The 21,300-nt window shown below is 35.2% G+C and overlaps 1 protein-coding gene across 3 annotated transcripts in view; it reads right to left on the reverse strand.

Annotated features, from left to right (window-relative positions):
* Positions 1–21,300, reverse strand: part of LOC113050244 (RIPOR family member 3-like) — a 33,989-nt gene that overhangs the window by 3,355 nt on the left and 9,334 nt on the right. The window contains exons 2-19 of one of the 3 annotated variants that reach the window (XM_026213034.1): positions 15,307–15,415; positions 12,772–12,906; positions 11,527–11,676; positions 11,356–11,434; positions 10,569–10,592; positions 10,336–10,389; positions 10,087–10,236; positions 9,768–9,831; positions 9,625–9,668; positions 7,564–7,689; positions 6,373–6,518; positions 3,583–3,712; positions 3,090–3,302; positions 2,243–2,632; positions 2,007–2,131; positions 1,007–1,199; positions 787–916; positions 331–486 (exon numbers count right to left, since the gene is read on the reverse strand). In XM_026213034.1, coding sequence (XP_026068819.1) covers positions 331–486; positions 787–916; positions 1,007–1,199; positions 2,007–2,131; positions 2,243–2,632; positions 3,090–3,302; positions 3,583–3,712; positions 6,373–6,518; positions 7,564–7,689; positions 9,625–9,668; positions 9,768–9,831; positions 10,087–10,236; positions 10,336–10,389; positions 10,569–10,592; positions 11,356–11,434; positions 11,527–11,676; positions 12,772–12,906; positions 15,307–15,404 — 2,407 coding nt within the window. In that variant the 5' untranslated portion in view covers positions 15,405–15,415. Of the gene's footprint in view, positions 1–330; positions 487–786; positions 917–1,006; positions 1,200–2,006; positions 2,153–2,242; positions 2,633–3,089; positions 3,303–3,582; positions 3,713–6,372; positions 6,519–7,563; positions 7,690–9,624; positions 9,669–9,767; positions 9,832–10,086; positions 10,237–10,335; positions 10,390–10,568; positions 10,593–11,355; positions 11,435–11,526; positions 11,677–12,771; positions 12,907–15,306; positions 15,416–21,300 lie in introns of all 3 variants that reach the window. The other 2 variants (XM_026213033.1, XM_026213035.1) reach the window with 2 other exon arrangements.

Genomic DNA, 21,300 nt, shown 5'->3' on the forward strand with positions numbered 1-21,300 from the left:
ATTATTAGATATTTATTTACAAATGGATGGACTGTAGTTTTATCATACAATCTGATTAAATAATTTAAAGATGATTATTTAAAGGGAAATAAATTCTGAGCAACGAGTAGAACAGAACAGAATAAAACAGAAAGGTCCTGCAGAAATTAATTCATTAATATTTAAATAGTTTGTGAATGAAATCATCAAAGAAGAAAAAATATAATAATAAAATATCTTCTAAAATGTATTCCTTTATTTTATTGTATTCCATTCTGCCTCGGATGCATTATTTCATCAGTTTGTGGATTCAGTTCTTAGGATGCATTGGAACAGAACAGAGCAGCTGACCTTCATCAGCCTGGCCTGGCTGTTTGGCTTTGACTTTGTGGATGTAATGTTTGCGCAGTGTCCTGAGAAACCCATCCGTTGAGCAGCAGAAAGACAAGTCACTCTCGCAGCACTCCTTCCAAAATACTTCAATCCCCTTAGGAGCTCTGGCCAACACTGACACACATCCACACACATGACTAATGCATCTAGAGCGCTTCACACTGACACGGGAAAGAGCCTGTGATCGTCGACAGTATAAAGTAACAGTCACAGCACATAACTGCATATTCTAGTGTTACCTAATACCCTTAAACACTATGGGAAAGAAAATCTGTTATAATTGATAATAAACTCTGTCATATTAAAAGTTAGCGTTTGCAGGAAATCTATAAATCTCAATTATTAATATCTGAGAAAAAGCTTTTTTCAGTCGTTTATTTACTCATTCAAGGCCTGGTATGTCGCTGTACTTACGCTCTGTAACTGAGATCTCCTCGATCATCTTCTGTGACAAAGCACTGATTTTTTCCAGCATGTCAACTTGCCGCAACAGCTCCTCCGTGATGTCTTTGTGTACAAGATCAGAGTCCGAACATCTCAGAGCCTGGAAGAAGACAGAATGTGGACTTATGCAGACACAAAGAAACAATTATGTTGATAAGAGTCTGATGATTTGGTTAGACTGATTCCTCACCCTCAGCAGCACTGCGCAGACACTGAGGTGGGTTTCAAGAGCTTGATCCAGACTGTAGACCCCTGTGCTGAGTGATGGCTTTACTGCACCATCTCCTCTGTGTCTGACCAGTCCTTCAGCCGGGTCTTTTGAGGCATTATCCTGAGATAACAGACGCATGCTTTTCAGGCTGTTCTCGTTGACTGAACCAATTCTAGTGAGAGAGAGAGAGAGAAAATTACAAATTGTATATATATCTTAATTCAATTATTTTATTATAATAATGAATACTATAAATATTATCACTATTTAAATTTTTTACATTAACCATGTTATACAATTATATTTTTATATGCCAGAAATGTTGTGTAATATCATATCCACATCTTTTATTGTTTGAATGTCTCAGATAGCTAAACATTATAATAATATGAAGAGGCATCTGACCTTGACCTGACAAATAAATGTGTGTACACTTCATGCATTCCTCCCCTTCATCCACAAGATGGCACTTTAAGCCTTCATGTAATATATTAGCACAACAGCTTACCTTTTGTTACATGGAGTGACTTTGCGTGTACACACTTGCATTCATTAGTTCAAATGATCAGATCAAAGCTAAATACAAAATCTTTCTTTTATACCAATGGGCTTATTTACCTCCCCAAAACACATAAAAGATGTTTACACCACAAAATCAAACTAACAAACAAATCTAGAAATTAAATATCTTCCGAATGGCATATTTAAGGACCATTCCCACCCTTAGTACCAAAAACGTTTATAGCACTACTAAAGAGATTATAGCACTACTTCATTTGAAAATAAGTTTTGAGTTCAAGAGAAAAAAAAAAATACAGATAGATAGATAGATAGATAGATAGATAGATAGATAGATAGATAGATAGATAGATAGATAGATAGATAGATAGATAGATAGATAGATAGATAGATTTTTTATTTTTTGACATTTGTTCAAGTGATTGACTCAGACACACCAGCTAAAAAATTGTTGGCTTACCCAGTGTACCCAAGTCTGATGCTGCCCATATCTGATATTTCATCTTCATTACAATCTGCAGAGAGGAAGTCAAAACTGCCCAGCACTTCCTCTTCCTCTACTGCTAGTGTCTGAGACGAGGGCATCTGTGAAGGGTTAAGGTCCTTCTAACATCAGGAAATATGCAATCGCATGAAAACATCTTCAGGTCAGTTCCAATTTCCCACAAAACTGAATGAAAGAAATCAGACTCTCACCTTCAACACCTGGTTCATTTGGTGTATCTGCAGGTCTAATTTCTTTAATGTGTCTATGTCGCTCATATCCTCCAGCTCTGTACTCAGATCCTCTAGCAGTGAACTAACTCTCTTAGCCACTGCTCTCTTCTGTGCTCTGCCCACTTTTCTGTCCTTCACCAGGAGTCTGTCTTCAGTTCCCTGCTTGAACGAGGTCTCCTCTTCAGGGCCCTCATCCAGGGCCGTCTCTTGTGCGTCTCCTTCTCCTGTGCTGGGGGTCACCTCCCCATTTTGCTTGAGGATGTCAGGCGTGCTGTAGCGGTGGAAGAGGAATATGGAGTCTCGCTTGCTGCCCGCGGGACTGGGGGAAGCTGTGTCAGTCTCTGACGGCCATTCCACACTCTCCTCAGCCTAGGGTTATGAATGGAAAGGAATTAAACATTCCAGCTATTTGATTTTTGAAGATTTTTTTTTGTAACTGTATATTGTAAAAAAAAAAGAAAAGAAAGAAAAACGTAAAAAGCATTTACAAATGTTTTCATAAAGTACATTAATACAATAACATTTCACTCAAAACAAATACATAATAAATTAATAATGAATATATATTATTTTCATTTTTATTATAAAAGTGGTTATTGCTATTAATTATAAATTTATATAAAAATAGATGTATTATTATTATCCATTTATATATTTTTGCATATATATATATATATATATATATATATATATATATATATATATATATAATTTGTTTTTAAAAATCCCACTAAAGAGTTTTATGTATATATATATATATATATATATATATATATATATATATATATATATATATATATATATATTAGTAGGATCAGTTTCATACATCTTCTGTGGGTGTCTTTGAGAGGTTGTCATCCTGTAACTTAGTGTCTAGAACAGGGTGGTGTGTGGTTGGTGGGTCGCTTGTCTTCTCATAGGCAGGAGGACTGAGTGCCTGGGTGGAGTCAGCCAGGTAGCTGAGTAAAGACACGCCCCTTGATTCACGTGAGCCAATGGATAAAGAGCCATCTGCATCCTGTATCTGACGCATCATCGACTTCAACAGAAAAGGACAGATGACATCATTAAATGACATTTAAGCTCTTCAGGTGAAAAACAACAGAAGAATGAGGTGAAGTGGCTAATTTCTTTTTGCGCAATGACACCAGACACAAGACACTCGAAAACCTTGCCGACATCAGCACAAATCTTGTTTGGGTTTGTGCGGCACCATTTCAACATTGTGTGTCATAATGAGGACGTCAGAATGATTTTCTTGAATCATTTTTTTTTTTTTTTGTCACAGTGTACTGTGTGGATGTAGGTTATAAACTCACTAGAAAGTATTTCTCAGTGAAACTGGGTGTGTTGGGAGGCGTCCAGCTATATACAGATCCCTTTCTGCTGTAGATGGACTGACGGCTGGTGGACGCTGTGAGAGGCCTCACCTCACAGCTATCAAATGGACTAAAGGAAGAAAAAGTGAAGGAACAAGAAACTGTGAAGGAAAATTGACACCAGTCTGCTTACATGTGCAAAATAAAAATTTTATGAAAAAACACAGATAAAGCAGAAGACTAGTGCCTAAGGATTAAATATACACGATGTTTGGATTTAAACTGGAATATTTATTGTGCTTAGAGATAACTACAGATCTAGCTAGTTGTCACCCATATATTGTCACAATTGTAGGTGTAACATCACTTCCCAACATAACCATAGTCCCAACACATAACCCCACCCTTAAACCTTAAAAATAACCCGGAGCATAATTCTGAGCGTCCCTGAGTCTCCTATACTTATACTTTAAATTACAATAAACTACCACCCAATGCTCAAAATGACTCTCAAGTTATAGAATATAAGGGTATATTTTTAAACTCGTGATCCCAAACAAAAATGTTTGTTGTTTTAAAAAAATTGTTTTATTCAGCAAGGTATTAGCAAGGATGCAATAAATTGATCAAAAGTTACAGTAAAAACATTTAAAATGCTACAAAAAAAAAAAAGAAAAAAAAATCTACTTCAAATAAATTAATCAATGAATCCTGGAACAAAAGGAAAAAAAAAAAAAGAAAGCAAAAAGGGGAAAAAAAACAGTTTTTTAAACCTTGACTATAATAAAAAAAAAAAATATTTTGATCAGCAAATCTGTATATTAGAATGATTTCTGAAAGATCACGTCACACTGAATAAAGACTGGAGTAATGATGCTGAAAATTCAGCTTTGTATCACAGGAAGTTTATTAAATTTGAAAATATATTAAAATAGGAAACACATTTTAAATTGAAGTTATATTAATTACTGGTTCACTGTTTTTTATTATTTTTCAATAAATGCAGTTTGGTGAGCATATGAAACTAATGATTTTTAAATAGTTTTTATTTAATTATTATCTTATGTTATATATTAATATTTAATAAATAATAATAATATTCCCAATAACTTTGTCAAATTGTTTAATGCAAAATCTAACCTTCATTGTAATCTAATATTCAAACTAACTTGTGATTGGTCTTTTTTTCCTGCATTGCATTTGCATTTGCATGACAATTTAAGATTGTTGTTAAATATCTGAAGTCAACATGAAACAGCATTCACGTGGTTTTCTGTTTTTTTTTTTTTTTCAAACCATGTATTTATTTTACACATACTTGCTCACATTTATAGTTTTACTCAATAAAGAAGAGAGAGATGGCATGAATAAACCTCACTCAGGTTCCTATTGCACATGATGTGTGGAGTGGCAGTGTGTTTGTCATCACTGCTTGAGACTAAGCAGAACCAGAGGAAATGAGGTGACGGTTGTGAACTAACACACACACACACACACACACACACACACACACACACACACGGTCACAGCAGAGCGTGGAGATGCTAAACAATGCTGTGAGATGTGTTTAATTTACTGACACTGTAAAAAAGAGGTTATGAAAAATCTTTTCCACCTGGGCTGTGTAAAGAGCAGTGTAACTGGATCGATGTGTGTGAAAGGGAAGAAAAAAATTAACTATTCATCCATCTCTCTGCAGTCAGCTGGTGTGTGTTAGCCAATAGCAGAGCTGCACTTACAGAGGATGTGTTTTTGTATGAGATCAGTGTCATGTCTAAAAAAAAAATGTTAGGACCATAAAAGCATTCCACATTTGCGCCCTATTCCAGTTCTTCAGAAGTCCTACTGAAGTTATTAGTTGCTGAAACTTTTTCCCTATGAAGCCCTCAAATATCATTTGTGATTCTACAAATGAGGAACATTGAACTACAGTCTAAAAGTTTTGGGTTGGTTAAATTTTTCTCAAATGGTTTTGAAAGAAGTCTCTCCTGCTCACTAAGGCTGCATTTGTTTAATCAAAAATACAGTAAAAATTTGTAATATTGTGAAATATTATATGAATAGTTTTCTATGTTAATATATTTTTAAAATGTAATTTATTCCTGTGAATTTTCAGCATCCTTACTTCACTTGATCCTTCAGAAATCATTCTAATATGCTGATTTGATGCACAAGGAACATTTTATTATTATTAACACATTATTGGAGTAAGGATGCTGAAAATTCACAGGAATAAATTACATTTTAAAAATATATTAACATAGAAAACTATTCATATAATATTTCACAATATTACACAATTTTACTATATGTTTGATTAAACAAATGCAGCCTTAGTGAGCAGGAGAGACTTCTTTCAAAACCATTTGAGAAAAATGTAACCAACCCAAAACTTTCAGACTGTAGTTCAATGTTCCTCATTTGTAGAATCACAAATGATATTGAACACAATTATGCTGCTTCATATTTTTGTGGAAAACATAATACATTTTTTCCGGGATACTTTGATGAATAGAAAGTTCAAATGAACAACATTTATTTAAAAATGAAGTAGTTAGTATGAATGTAAAAGTCTTTAATAATGCATCCTTGGTTTATAAAAGTATAAATTGTTAAACAACAAAAAAAAAAAAACATAAGTTTTTTACAGGAGTGTACAAAATTTGTGTAAAAGTTAAGTTTGGTTTCAGTGACATTTAATAAAGTCAACAATGTCTTAAAGTGCCCTGCCAAGCACTTTCAAGTATTTGACAGCACTTTTAGCTTTGTAAACTCCACACGTTCACTTACTTCCAAACCACCTCTAGCTGTAGCTTGATGGTTCCCAGTTCTGTAATGTCCACAACCATCATCTGTGGCCGTGCTGTGAAAAAATCTGCACTCCTGCATGTCACCATGCCGACCAGAATAGAGCTCAACCCCTTGACCTCGGTTACCTGCAGGACATTTCAGAAAACCTTTCAGATTTGGCAGATGTTGTTGGCTTGACTAGAGTTTTTGAGGGAAATTATTTGTTTAACCTTTTGTTTTATCATGTATGCTGGGCCAAAGGTCTCTCAGGACGGACTGTACTGCTGGCAATAACAAAAATAGTATTTTTGCATGGTTGAATGTAGAATGATGCTGTGTGGTTGCTAGGTTGTTCTTGGTGGTTGCTAGAATGCTGCTTTGCTATGCAGTAGTCGCTCGTAGCCGGACCTTAAGACTGATAGCTGAAGGTCTGGAATTCATGGCAGCTTTCATTAGCCAAGGCCCGCCCATGAGGCCGTTTGACTGACATGTCAAACAACCAATCATTGTTCGTTTCGTTCAACGTCACGTTTCGGGGCATGGAAATGTCGCCACAATATCAGACCTGTGTGTAAAACTCTCGGACGTTTTTGAAACAATTAAATATTTTGCATACTTTTGACAGTCTGGTGTTTAGTTGATCCTGATAAGTGCATGTCATCACAGTTGTAAACACTACGGCTTTCTTCTTTCGTGAGGGGGTTTGGCTTCACATCACATTAGTTTCCGGACAGAACGTTAAAGAACATGACACACACACACATATTTCAACCAATCCGATGACGACTTTGACACTCCTGAAGTGTTTCCACTTTTGTGTCCCATATTTATCAGATGTTTAGCCAACGGTCCATGTGTGTGATGTCTGAGGCTGAGACTAGCTATGCAGTTACTAGGGCATTCCGGGTGATACACTGATTCTGAGTGACAGGGGTTTAAGAAAGGATTTCATAACCATTATTCCACTGGTCCAAAAGCTTCAGAAAGTCTGTTAAACATCTCTACTCTACTGTTCTCTCTCAGGGGTTTGAGGGAGAGGTTTAGTGTGTCATATGACAATCTATTTAGATCTAACAAACAATAAAAGTACAAAAGGCCTGGAATCTTCTGTCATCGCAACCCCCACAGATCACCTCGATAGGAAGTGGTATTTGCTCAGGTGTGTGCATGAGCACAGGTGGACGAGCTCACCTTAATCTCAAAGTTCCCATGGATGTGAGGGAGGAAGATCATTTCTTCTTCGTCCCACAGCTGTTGGTCATCAGTCTGGATTCGCCCTCTGATTCTCCATCGCTGTCGCCCCAGCCGGATCAACACCTACAGGAAACGAGACGTTCAGTGTGTGTGTGTGTGTGTGTATGTGTGTAAAATGACCCCAGTGACTTTTGGACATTTACTACACCGCTCAAATTTTGAGGATAGTGTAATTTTTTTTCTTCCAATTTTTCTTAAGTGCACCACAGCTGTACAGTATAAACAGGAATACTGTCAAATATTCTAAAAAAAAAAAAAAAAAAAAAAACTGTTTTTTATTGTATTGCACAATGTAAAAAAAAAAAAACGTTTCACTTACATTTTCTATGGTTCTTTAATTTTGTGGTGCTAATGATTATTGTACTATTTTTTTCATGTAGCATTGATATTTTGGTCAGGTAAATTTTAGAACTTCCATCATTAATAATGAAACTATGGTTCAGAACAGATAAGATTTTTTTTGTTTTGTTTTGTTTTTTCCAAGATATTTGGATATTTGGAAGTTTCTGTAACATTCTGGAATATTCTAGTGCTTTCTGGAACATTCCAGAATATGCTGGGACTAAAAGACAAAAATCATCCAATTTACACCTCTGAAGTTATGGACGACTCACTTTTGTTAAACTCCATAAAAAAATTAAAAAATAAAAATAAAATAAACATTAAAAATTAAGCAAAATACTTTTCTTAAAAAAAATTCCTGTGTCATCAAACCAAGTTTCATTCATATAGAAGGAATACAGCAAAAGCACATTTTACAGGCAAAACATAAAAAAAGATTTTTAAATAAAAAACTAAAGATGTGGAGTTCAGAATGAATAAAATATGTTGACAATGTTTGGAAACACCCATAGCTGAAGTAGTCAACCAAAATGCCAATACAACCCAGTCACATGTGAAACTCGTTAGTAAAATCGCCAACAACGTGGCTCAAAGGGGTGATTCACACCATTGCTCAATAATGCTGGAAATGTGACATTTTATCTTGTGAAATTTGTCAATGTAGATATAAATAATGAAATAAATTACTGGCAATATTATACAATAATAATACAACATCATAACATCTAATCTCAATGTTCTAGCTATGTGACTGTTAGTGAAGTTTATTCACTATTCAACTGTCAAATCTAGAACATTGGCAAAGCAAAGTTGCTTGCTATTTGCAAAAATGCGCTTTTATATGTTTGCCTTATATCTTGTCGAAGTCTATAGTTACAGATCCACTCAGTGGTAAAAGGCAGGTACACATGATGCCGTGGCAGGAACTGCAGCAGTAAATGATTATTCCGGTTGATTACCTTCTATAGTAATTATGATCATACAACCAGTAAAAATCACTTTGGGTTAAAAATTAAAATACAGACAGTTTTGAGGAAACTTCTTAGTTTATGTTTGCATATATTTTCATATAGAATGAAATGAAGTTCATATTCCTTGTCTTAAGTTCCAAATACTTTTTGGTGTGACTGCATGTGAATGTGTGGTCTCGTGCATGAGTCGGCTGATGGCTCCTGAGACGGCATTCCACTGTGCATGAAGTCACTGGAAACCTGGCCTTAACAGTGTAATCTGAATAGCTGGTGAAATGTCATTTCTGCCTAATATTTTAACAAAAAAGAACCATCATGTATCATGTGATAAAAGAACAGTGATTCTTGGATTAAAAGTGATATTTGGGGATCGAATGCCTTCAAGTCTTTATTACTTTTACATATTAAACAGATAGTTCTCTCATCCTTTATTCATGTTGTTCCAAACCTGTATGGCTTTGGCAGTACTTTTTGTCATTTCACGAGACCATCAATGTTTGTCCTCATCCACTTTCGTTGGAAAGCAGCAGCATGAACATTCTGCTAAATGGCTCTCAGAGGACAGAAAGTCATACAGTTTTGGAGCAGCACGAGGGTGAGTAAATGACGACAGAAGGTTCATTTTGGGGTATCTTATTCCTTTAAGTATATAGCAACAGTAGGATGTTGGGTTAAACCTCCTCACCTCATACTGATCTCCAGGACAGAGCCGAGCAAAGCCGATCAAACCTGTCTCATAAAGAGAGAAAAAATGAGATGGAGAAGGAGGTTTAGGAGATCATTTTCGCTCTGAAACTCAAATGCATATATATGTGAGGTGATGTGTACCTTTCATTTTGATTTGCAGCTCACCCAGCAGGATTTCCAGTTCTCCTTCCATTGCACACATATCCTGCAGGCAGAGATGAGTGTGACACAGAGACATTTCTGAAGTGAGATGTTTGCATTTACAAAGTAGGTTATTTTTATTGGTGCACTGATTAGAAATCATGTGCTAAGTGTGGTTACAATGTGTTGTTGTGTTGGGCTTGTCAGAATGTTTTAAAAGAGCCATCGAGCCACAGTGTTTAACTCTTTGGGGAAACAACCTCACAAAATGCTTACTTATTGTTTGTTGTGTGTGTATGGTGTCCAAGAGAGACTCTACCTCCAGACTGTGTCTGTGGTTGCGGTTCAGCTCCAGTAGACTCTCTCTAGACTGTCGTGAAGACGGGGACAGAGAGAACGCTCTCTTCATGTTCAAAGCTCCTTGGCGCAGCCGCCACTGGATACAATAGGACTCATACAGCTCTTCTACCTGATGACATCCACATTCACATGATGCAAGTTTATTATTAGCACATATGACTAGTGTTCATATATATGACCAAATGAAAGTATTCTGAAGCTGTGTTACCTTACTAATGTGAAACTCAAGGCGCCGTATGTATCTCTCTAAGGCTCGTATCTCCTGTTGTTGGCAAGCAGGATATAAACAGCATTTACTTTTGTAACTTTACTTTTACTTTACTTTTTGCAATTTTTAATAAACCATATGGTACAAATACTAATGTCAAAGTCTCAAAAATATGTTTTTGTAAAGGGAACCACACTCAAATGGTTGAATATCAACATATGTTGAGCACTTACCTTTTCCAGGTCATAAAAAAAACCCTGAGGAATGAAGAATAGATTTTTGCAGTTATTTATTTACTTTAAATGAACAACAAGTGTAAAAATTAAATAATAAAAAGCTGGATTATAACTAGAGTGCAAAGTTATTCTCATGCTACAATTACAAAACAACAATGTAGTCGAAAACTGAAAAGATTTTCCCTTGCGTTTCAAATTTATTTTTATTTTTTTGCATATACAAAAACAACGTTTTCAAAACGATTCACATTAACAAATATTTCTGAAAACGGCAAAAAACTATGTATTACGTACGCCGGGCCAGTAGTTGGCACTGTCACCTTATTAGTAAACAGTACCTGTAGGGAAGTGACGATTATATGTATATAATGCGTCTCCACTGTTGGTTGTAATATTGGTGAAGTAAATCCACACCTTGCTGAAGAAGCGATAGCAAACTCTTAAGCAGCAACAACAGTACCATGTACTCCGCCAATGTTGTGTATGTTTGTTCAAGCTTGCCCTCAAAAATTGCCATGTTCTGCGCATTTCTACATACCTAACACGTATTATGCACGTGCATGACATCACCGTTTTCAAAGATTCCCGTTTTGTGTGTTTTCATGGAAACAAAAACAGTGGAGTTTTCAAAAACTTGCACTTTGAAACCCATTTTCAAAAATATGGTTTTCAGTCCCCTAAACACTGTTGTCATGAATACAAACAGTCAAAACCCATAAAAAGTTTCCCGTTTTTGGCCGAAAAGGTTGTCATGTAAACGGCCCCTCAGTCTAAAAAATCTCACCAGTCTGGAGTTTCTCTTTGTGTCTCTCTGCTGGGATGACAGGAAGTCCAGCTCTGTTTGATGGTTTTCCAAGTAGTCCCTGTATGAGATGAGATGATATTAACATTCACAAGACTAGTGTGTGCGGTTCCAGGAGTCCAGTCATTTCTCTACTGCAAGGACTGAACATACTTGAGCCCTTTCCTCAAAGCCTGGAAGATTCTGTCCACCTGATCAGGCTGTTGCCCCCAGATGCTGCTCCCCAACCGACTCGAAGAAGGGATTCTGGGAGATTTCCCTGCTATGACTTTTGTGCGGAGAGAGTTACGAGTAGAGGAAAGTCTGTGGGATAAGATGGAATAGAGACATAAAAAAGTTAATCATTAAACATATATATATACTATTGTAAAAGTTTGACCTAAAATAATTTTATTTAAAGAAATTAATACTTTTGTTAAACAATGACATGTTAAATAAATCAAAAGTGACAATAAAGATATTTACAATATTATAAAATATTTGATAATAATAAGAAATGTTTCTTGAACAAAAAAATCCAAATGAATCAAATCAAATATGATTTCTGTAGGATCATGTGGCATTTAAGACTGGAGTAATGACGCTAAAAAATTCAGCTTTACATCATAAATAAATTACATTATAATATATTCAACTATAAAACAGTTATACAGTTAAATATTAACAATTCACAATATAACTTTTTTACTGTATTTTTGTTCAAATGAAACCTTTTGTTGAGCTTAAAACAATTCCTTCGAAAACATAAAAAAATCATTTAGACTCCAACACTGAAAATTAATCAAAAATGACAGCACACTCAAGAACAATCTTCATCTCTTAAAATAATCAAATAATATGTTTATAGACTTTACTATTTATAACTGTTACTTTTGGCCTTTTCTGAACCCAGAATTGAACTTCACAAATGTATACAATCATTTTGACATTGCATTGCAATTACCACATTTCATTGATTAGCAGGCCAGGACAATAAATACAGCTTCTCTATTACAAAATAACCACATTAGAATGCTTTCCTAAAACACTTGTTGTAATGGCTGCTAAAAACTATCTTAAGAGCGCATTGCAGTTATTTCAACTATAACAATCATTTGAACATTAATAATGTTTTTGAATTTATTTTTTGTAAATTAAATACTTCAACAGAAGCATCAATCTCTTTCTAAAAACAACCTTTGTTTTAGCAATTCCATACTTTTAAACAGTAGTATTTTTTTATATTCTGAATTTAATACTTATATTCTATTTTAGTTACACACACAATATAATCTATATATTGCCTTGTTCTGACAGAGTATGCTTACACAGCATAACTGACATATATAGCAATTGTATAAGTCGCTTTGGATAAAGGCGTCAGCTAAATGAATAATGTAATGTAATGTAAAAACAAACCCAATGACTCTGCAATGTAAATTAACTGTTCTCTTAGGGAAGAGATTCCTCAGTGCTGCTCTGGGGTCACCAATAACACAAGCTCTGGCTCTCACATCAGTGTATTCCTTCCTGTCTCCATCACTGACATCTCTGCTGTAAATTGAAAAATCCCTCAGACATGATGGCTATTTTCTCAGGAATAAAGAGCACGGTCTTTTTAAACTCGGCCTTCTGCATTCTAACATACTTGTAGTGTTGTATAAGCATTGTAAAAGTATGTAAAAGCATTTACCAGTTGAAAACAACTTAGCTGAATGTAACATAAATCATGTTATTTTTATTTTTTTTTGCTTAACACGAATTAGCCACTAACCAACAAGGTTGTACAAGGTCTCAAGATGAGTAATCTGGATTATTTTTTATATTTTTTTTGTAAAAACATACATAAAATTGTTGATATAGAGTGCTCACTTGATTACTCACAACTGCAAATAAAGGTTCATCAAAATGGGTTGCAAAACTGGGAAAACAAATAGAGACCGTTTATGTATTTGGATGAAACTATTAAATATGTTCAGAGGTTTTTGTTTTGATGCAACCTTGTTCATCTTCCAAGAAAATAGTTTTTGTTAGCTACATAAAAGAACCTACTTAGAATAAGTGAAATTTTCTAAAAATCCCAATTTATTTATGATTTAGTTTACAGAGTAGGTTACAAAATCTAAGCACGATAACCTCAAAATGATTTCAGAAATCAGTGTTGACAATCGTAGCGATAAACTAACCTTATCCAATCAACTCAATCTACAAAAGTCAAAAGAGTGGTTGAAATCTAGGCTGTTTTGTTAAGCTTTTGCCATACAATAAAGAGTTTACAAATTGAAAGCAGGCGGAGATGCCTGTGAAGTCGTTTTGGACTTTGTCTGCAATCATTTATTTACAATCTTTTACTTGGACTTGCAGGAATTTAGTGCTATTGTGACAAATAAAATAAAAATGTGCACACATGCACGCACACACATACACAGAGGAAGCTTTGTTATGTAAGATGTCACACTGCTTAGATGATGCTTGTACCCGAATCCGAACTGCACATCCTCTCAAGACCTTTGGTTCTTGAAATAATTACTCCTATTACATAATAACCAATGCTTGTTTGTGTTACAGATTGATTGGAATGGTGAATTTGAACTATAAGCAATCAAAGGAAACCATAAACCACATCAGTTATAAACTAAGCTCCGTTCCAAAACCTAGTGAGCTCCCTGCTAAGGCCACATCCTATGCTTCCTAATTGACTGATTTGGAACAACAGTAGAACTTGCTGTAAGCTAACAAAGTTATATTCAAGTATCTCGTACATGAAAGTACATAATAAATATACATATTAGAAAAAATTATATCATTTTTAATTAGATAACATGACTTGAAATTCATCCATACTTTTCAATACTGATTGATTTATGATGCATTAAAATGCTGTTTAGGTAGGTAGCTCATTTGGACCCCTTTGTTTCACTTTACTAAGTCTGGGAATGTTCTAGATGCAATTAATTATTTAAAATGTCATGGCAATAAGCAAGATAATGACTTTAGATGCCCAGAATGCATTAAACAATAAAATAGTACTTGAATATTATCACAAGTTGTCAGATCCCAGAGGTAGAAATTATCCAGCTGGGCTTTTATTTTGTTGCCAGTGTCATTTTAATATTATTTATGATAGTATTTATTAATACATTGAATTCATTTTTATCTTTATATTTTCATTATAGTGCTTCTGTCAGTTTTATTGTTAATATGTCTATATAAATGTATCTACATTTCTGTTTTAGTTCTAGCAATTTTAATACTGTTCTTATTTTAGATTTTTAAGTTTTCACTCTAATATCAAGTTCAAGTTTAAGTGTGTATTTATTTATATAGCACATTTAAAAAACAGCAAGCAGGGCTGACCAAAGTGCTGAACAATACACAAGATCAAAAATAAATAAATAAATAAATAAATAAAAAACATGATATCACAATGAATTAAAGCTATTGAAAAAAGTAGGTTTTAAGAGAAGATTTAAAAACATTTAGAGATTGCGCCGTTCGGATGTAAGGCGGAAGGCTGTTCCACAACCTAGGCCTGACAATCGCAAAGGCTCTGTCTCCTCTTTTCTTTAGCCGTGATCTGGGGACAGCCAAAAGTCTCTGATCATCAGACCTCAGGTTTCATGTGGGATTATGTGGACAGAGAAGCTAATATTTATATTCTATTTTATTTCAGCTTTATTTCAATTACTGAAAAACTATTTTTATAGTTTCTAGTTTTATTTTTCATTAACAGTAACACCATGAATGGCTTTATTGCAGGAATAATCTGGACTGCTCCCAAATGTTTTATTTTGTCATCAATTTTGCAACAAGACCTCTCAGAGATGTCCTCATGGCATAAATTCCAGCGACCAAGAGTCATGCTTTCCATGGGATTCCATGACCCCTGCTTTGAGGAAATAATGCAGTCTGACACACATCATCTTCCCTCGAACACAAACCATACTTGCTTACCTTCTCCGGCCTCCGAGTGTGTTTACTCCAGTGAAGGAACGGCTCCGCTGCACCATGCCGCCTTCAGCCGGACAATCAAATTTTAGCTTTACCGACATCTCGCCTCCACCTACAACATACACAAACACAAGAAAAACATTTGCTTTTAGTTCGAGTCAAAGCCTACATGTTATCAACTGCATAGCAATGCAGTGGCAACCAATCACAACGCCAGAACAATGCATTAAAATCATTTAGAACATGTTAACATCTTGAAAACTAAAAAGATTAGGATTTTTTTCACATCTGCACATGTGTTACACTCACATCTGCTGAACATGAAGCCCCTCTTCACGAACCCTCTGGCTCTCATTTATCAATTGAGCGGCTACAACTTTAGTGACAGCAACCCTTTTCTGCTCAATGACAAATATTCATGTCTCTGTTCCATATCTGCTCATCCCATAATTCATCTCTCCTCTGTTATTGTACAGTTTTTGAACATTTCTCAGTCACAGAGGCCCCCAAACGCCTACAGTGGCCCCATAAAGACACTTAAAGTTGTCACGAAGTGAAAATCCTCCAGTCTATTTTCTTAATGCATGTTATAGATATTACTGTGAAGAGTTTATCTGTGCATGTTTCAATTGTGCCGTTTTTGGACCTTGTAATGTTTAATCAAATTGCCATAATATGATCTCCCAGTGAAAAGGGCAGACTGTGATTAAACTGAAAAATGTAAAATTCATCTGGAATTTGTTTTAAATAAAGAAAAAACTGAGTGCAGATGATTTTAAATGTAACTTAAGTGTCCAAATGCTGTTTTACCTCACTGCTGTTGGCTGTAGTATTCACATATGGCTTTTGCACCTGTTTGGCTAAAGCAAACTTTTTTGTTGAATGTGGAACACAAGAGAGAGACAGAACGGAGAAAGTGAGAGGAAGGCAGGATGAAGAGGAGAGACGGAGGACAGGAAATAGACAGACTGAGATGTCTTGATTGCAAACGCAGAGGCGGTTATCAGTCTCTACAGGACTGTAACTCATGTTCCTTTTCTTACAAGGGGAAGAGAAAGATCTGTGGGGTAGATGAAGAACTGTGGGGGGTAGATGGGCAGGAAGTTTCAGAGAACCATGTTTGTAAGAACCATGGAAACAGTGTTATGACAGCTGCTATCACTATGACAAATAAGGAAAATGTAAATCAACTATATAGCGAACTATTAATCACTGAATCATTCAGAAAGACTCATGAACTTCGTAACAGTTTGAATCAACATGACTGGATTCATTAGAGCGGTTAAGGTTGGGTTACCTCATAGACACAAAATACATATATTTTATATGTCTATGGGTTACCTAATCAACGTAAAGATATTCAGATACCAGTGACTGGTTATTTTTATATATTATAAGAAAGATTAATGCAATATGCTACATTTTATATTAATAAAACATTTAGCTCCTTTCCTCGATTTTTGAGTGATAGCATCGATAGCCAAGTGGATGGCGATAAGTGACTGTTGAACAATATGTATGATATCCACAAGTTTCCATCGCCCCATGAGGCCTTGCGTAAAATTTGGTAGCGTCTTACGGTTTGAAGTAAATGAGCAGGAGGTGACACTCATTCATTTAACAGTTGACAGTCATTTAAGATTTAGCCATCCAAACTTGCTAACGATGTGGTAACACAAACTTGCTAACACAACTTCAATGAACTTAAAAAAGGTGAAATAACAGTACCTTTAAACTCTGCTAAACTGAATGTTTACTCTGTGTCATGTGTGACATGTTCTGCATATGCTGCTTACAGTAGCATTCACTTAAAATCTTTAGTCTAAGATTTTTGGATGATAAAATTAGGACACAAAGTACTAGGGATGCACTAAAATGAAAATTCTGGGCAGAAACTGAAAATTCTTGATGCACTTGGCTGAAAACTGAAACAGTTTAATTATCATTTTATTTAATAATATAAAGTAGTTTTGTATAATATAAAAAAATTATATTGAATATCAATGTGAGCAGAGATTAGCGGGGAGAAGATCATTGAATGAGAGGGTAGCGTTGTTTTACATGTGTTGCCCAGTACAGCTGTACTACACCATGTTACATGTTAAAAACAGTAGAGCTATTGCAAACAGGAAGAGTGAAACCTGCAGGATTGAACACTGCCGGGCGGAGCAGCATGCCATATATTTTCGGCCATTTTTTCTCTTTTGCCCGAAAACCCAAAAAAATGTAAAATACAATTTTGGTGGCCGCATATTTCAGTTCAACCCTATAAAATACCATTAGCATACTACTTCCGCCGCCTCTAGAAACTAAAAAAGTGTTTCTACGAGTGAGTCATTGAATCATTTGCTCGTTCGGTTTGTTCAAAACACTCATTCACTCTATACTGTGAGTTCTGGGGTGTGAACTCCAAAAGTGGGCAGAACTTCCAAAACTGGTCGGGGTGTCCTCGCTCAATGTCTTTCACCATTGGCACTGGCTTCAGCCAATTATTATTGCCTTACATTTATTTATATGCCTAAATAAACATGCTTTATGAGAGCAGAGCCTAAAAGTTAAGTGATAATAAATTAAATAAAATTACATATATTCTCGATCTTAAGGATATAAACACCAGACACAATGTGTGTGTCCTGAGTAGAAGAAAGATTATTCTAAACGTTTGGATTTACATGTTTACAATACATAATGACACCATTTTAATTAAATTTACACAAACAGTTAAACGGATAGTTCAACCATCACACATATCGACAAACCCGTAAGTCATACAAGTTTAGAACATCATGCTGGTGAGTAAATAATGTCAATGTTTCATTTTGGGTGAACTCTTTGTTTAAGAATTTTAAGTCATACTGTGCATTTCTTTGATAAGCATAATAATCTAATTATTTGCAAATTACATCTCTAGTTCTGAGCCCATAGTGAATATGCATTTATTTTTTTATAAATACACACACATCATTCTCAGTGGGACACCCAGTAAGACTTTCTGAGGGTTGGCCAATCAAAATATTTGCACAAACATCATGTCTAGCATGAGAAACTGCCATACTAAAACTTTTTTTCTTTAGTTTTTTGGCAGGAGGAAGAAAAACAGAAGGGTGTAGAGGTATTGTGGATAGACTGGCTTGAACAGTGGGCCAGAGTATGACTGCTGTCATTCCAAAAATACAAAAATTGAGCTTGAATATTTGCAGCCATGTGAGATAAATGAACATGGGGTACTCATTAACACTTAATGATAACACTTAGCAGTCAAGCATTTGAATCTTCCTGGAAACCGTCTGATTGTCATCGATCATTTGTACAGGGGACTCATGGGATTTCACTCCAAAGGGAATAGTTAGCTAGTCCAGTGCACACAAAGTTGTGGATCAAGAAAAGCATGGGATAATGATGGCTTCGAAGGGGGGAAGGTTCATTGATTAGGTCTTTTGTAGGATGGATTTTGTAGGATGGAACAGGATATCTACATATGTAATTTGATATGAAAGCGGCTGTATTTTTACAGGTAATTTTTTTTTTTTTTTTTTTTTTTGTAGTTTTTTTATGTAACACAAAAACAATAGCAAAACCTTTAGGACTTTCTTCTGCAGATCCAAAAAGTCCAAACAGCAGTTGACCCCATTGACTCGCATTGTAAGGATTAAAAAACTAACATTTTTCAAAATATCTCAACATGAGGTTGAACAAATGACGACAGAGTTTTTATTTTTAGGTAAAATATCCCTTTAAGATCATTAGTCTAAATTCTTAACCATTAAACTACCCACCTTACGTGCGACAACCCATATGAAACTCGAGCCTCAGCAACTTTTGAAGTCCCTCAGCATCTTCTCTCATCAATGTTTGAAATAGAAATGAGGTTTTAATGACACCTGTTAACATGCCCGTACGTAACCTATGACCCAGATGAGAATTCAACCTTGATGGTCTATGCATAAATAGGCTGCAACCATCAATATAATGTGCATTAACAGAATTTAATAAGTTTCATCAAATTGAACATTGCATTGAACTTAGTCATAACAAGAAACAGACCTAACATTACAGACAAGAACCATTTCCGTATGTAGCTTAATCAGGGCCAGGCCTTTGCTTGAATTCACAGGGTCCCAGGCAGTGGCGGCTCCAGACAATTTTGATTGGGGGGGCAATGGGGGGGTCCTGGTCTTTTCAAGGGGGGTCTCATGAAAACCAACAAAAAATACAGTGGACATGGCTAATAACTGCATATTTCTGCTACTAAACAACAAAAACACCTTTGCACTGTAAACAAATGACAGGCTACATTTGTTATTCATATCCTTCACACTGCACTTTCATGTCAGGTATATTATGCATTTTTATTGACATTGATATTTTTACATTTATTTCCAGATAGATATTATTGAGTTTACAGGCTAAAGTGGTCTTGCTGTTGTAAACACTGTTGCTTTTGTAGAAAAAATATTTGCATCACATTTAAAATATAATTATATTTTAATTCATTTCTGAATTGTTTTTATTTTTATAATGATAATTCAGAGAATGAGAAAATCTGAATAAGCCTTACCAGTGTTGTGATAATTATTTTTACGTGTTAAGTACTGTAATATAATAAAAGTTTATTCAAATAACATAAAAAAGACCAGACCCTCGATGCCTGTGAAACTTTTCTCCCTCAAACAGCACGCTAGTGTTACTACTACACTACAGGCTACACACCAGAGGTGGGTAGAGTACCCAAAAACTTTACTCAAGTAAAAGTAAAAGTAATTCTAGAAATATTTACTCAAGTAAAAGTAAAAGTACTAGTCTTGAATAGTTACTTGAGTAAGAGTAAAAGAGTATCGGATAAAAAATCTACTCAAGTAGTTAGTTACTAGTTACTTTGGGTCATATATACGGAGCCTTTTTTTATATAGATATATAGACAAAAAATGTATGTAATGTATGTGTGTGTGTATAAATGTATATATTTCATCAGCCTTTAATCCAATTTATGTAATTTATTATAAAACCCTGTCTGTTTATTTAAGTAACAAATATAGGTGTCATGCCATAACATATTTTTAATACGACTGACTTTATTTTAAATGTGAATTTAACATTGAAAGTTAATGTGATATAAATATTGCTACTAATCTTTCATTGTTCAGAAAGAGAGCAAATAACATTTACATTATTAAACATAATTTTCACTGACAGTCTAGATTTCATTCACTCTCAGAAACTCCCATTAAAATCACTGAAACTGTTAACACTGTGAAATCAATATCTTAATTATAGATTCGTACACACATCTGCACTTTGTTGTTTCTGACGAGAGAATTCGGCAGAAAGAGGTATTCAGTAAGTGAGCGAGTGAAGGAAGCACCGGCATTTCAGCGATGACTCATCGAACACCTCTGATTGGCCTTTGCATTCAAAAGCTCAACAGAACCGTGTGTGATTGGTTAATGCGGAGCGCTGTAAAAACGCGTCTGTATCTGGCTCAGCGCCAGCAAGCGATCACAGATCTGAATTTAGCAGCTGATGATATGATTTGCTGAACGTACTCGCACTGGTGTGATTGTATTAAAATTAATAAAATCTTAATCGGCTATTCTTTGTCTTTTGGAAGCTGCATTCAACCTGTTATAAGCCACACACGTACAACAAACTAATGTCACAGTGGTATCGTGTACTGTAATCGAATGTAGCCCAAGTTATTACCTGTTAAACAGTAGACAGCACACGCGTTCATCTAATAAGGATCTCCATCGCAAGCAAAGAATAGCCTTTGCAGATTAGCTTTCAATTCAGTGCAGTTCCATAGCCCCGTTTTCAACGCTGCTAATATTCTTAAACGTTACAACTCTGAGTGAACCGCTTCAGAGCTCAGCGCGTGCAGCATGGAACTGAACGACTCAATCAAACTGATTCATGAACCAATTCATTCGTTTGCCGACTGGTTTGATCAAGCCTTTGAACAGAGTTGACTCAAAAGAATGAATCATTCGCGAATGGGCA

The sequence above is a fragment of the Carassius auratus genome, chromosome 31 (assembly GCF_003368295.1).
Source record: "Carassius auratus strain Wakin chromosome 31, ASM336829v1, whole genome shotgun sequence".
Classification (NCBI taxonomy): Eukaryota; Metazoa; Chordata; class Actinopteri; order Cypriniformes; family Cyprinidae; genus Carassius; species Carassius auratus.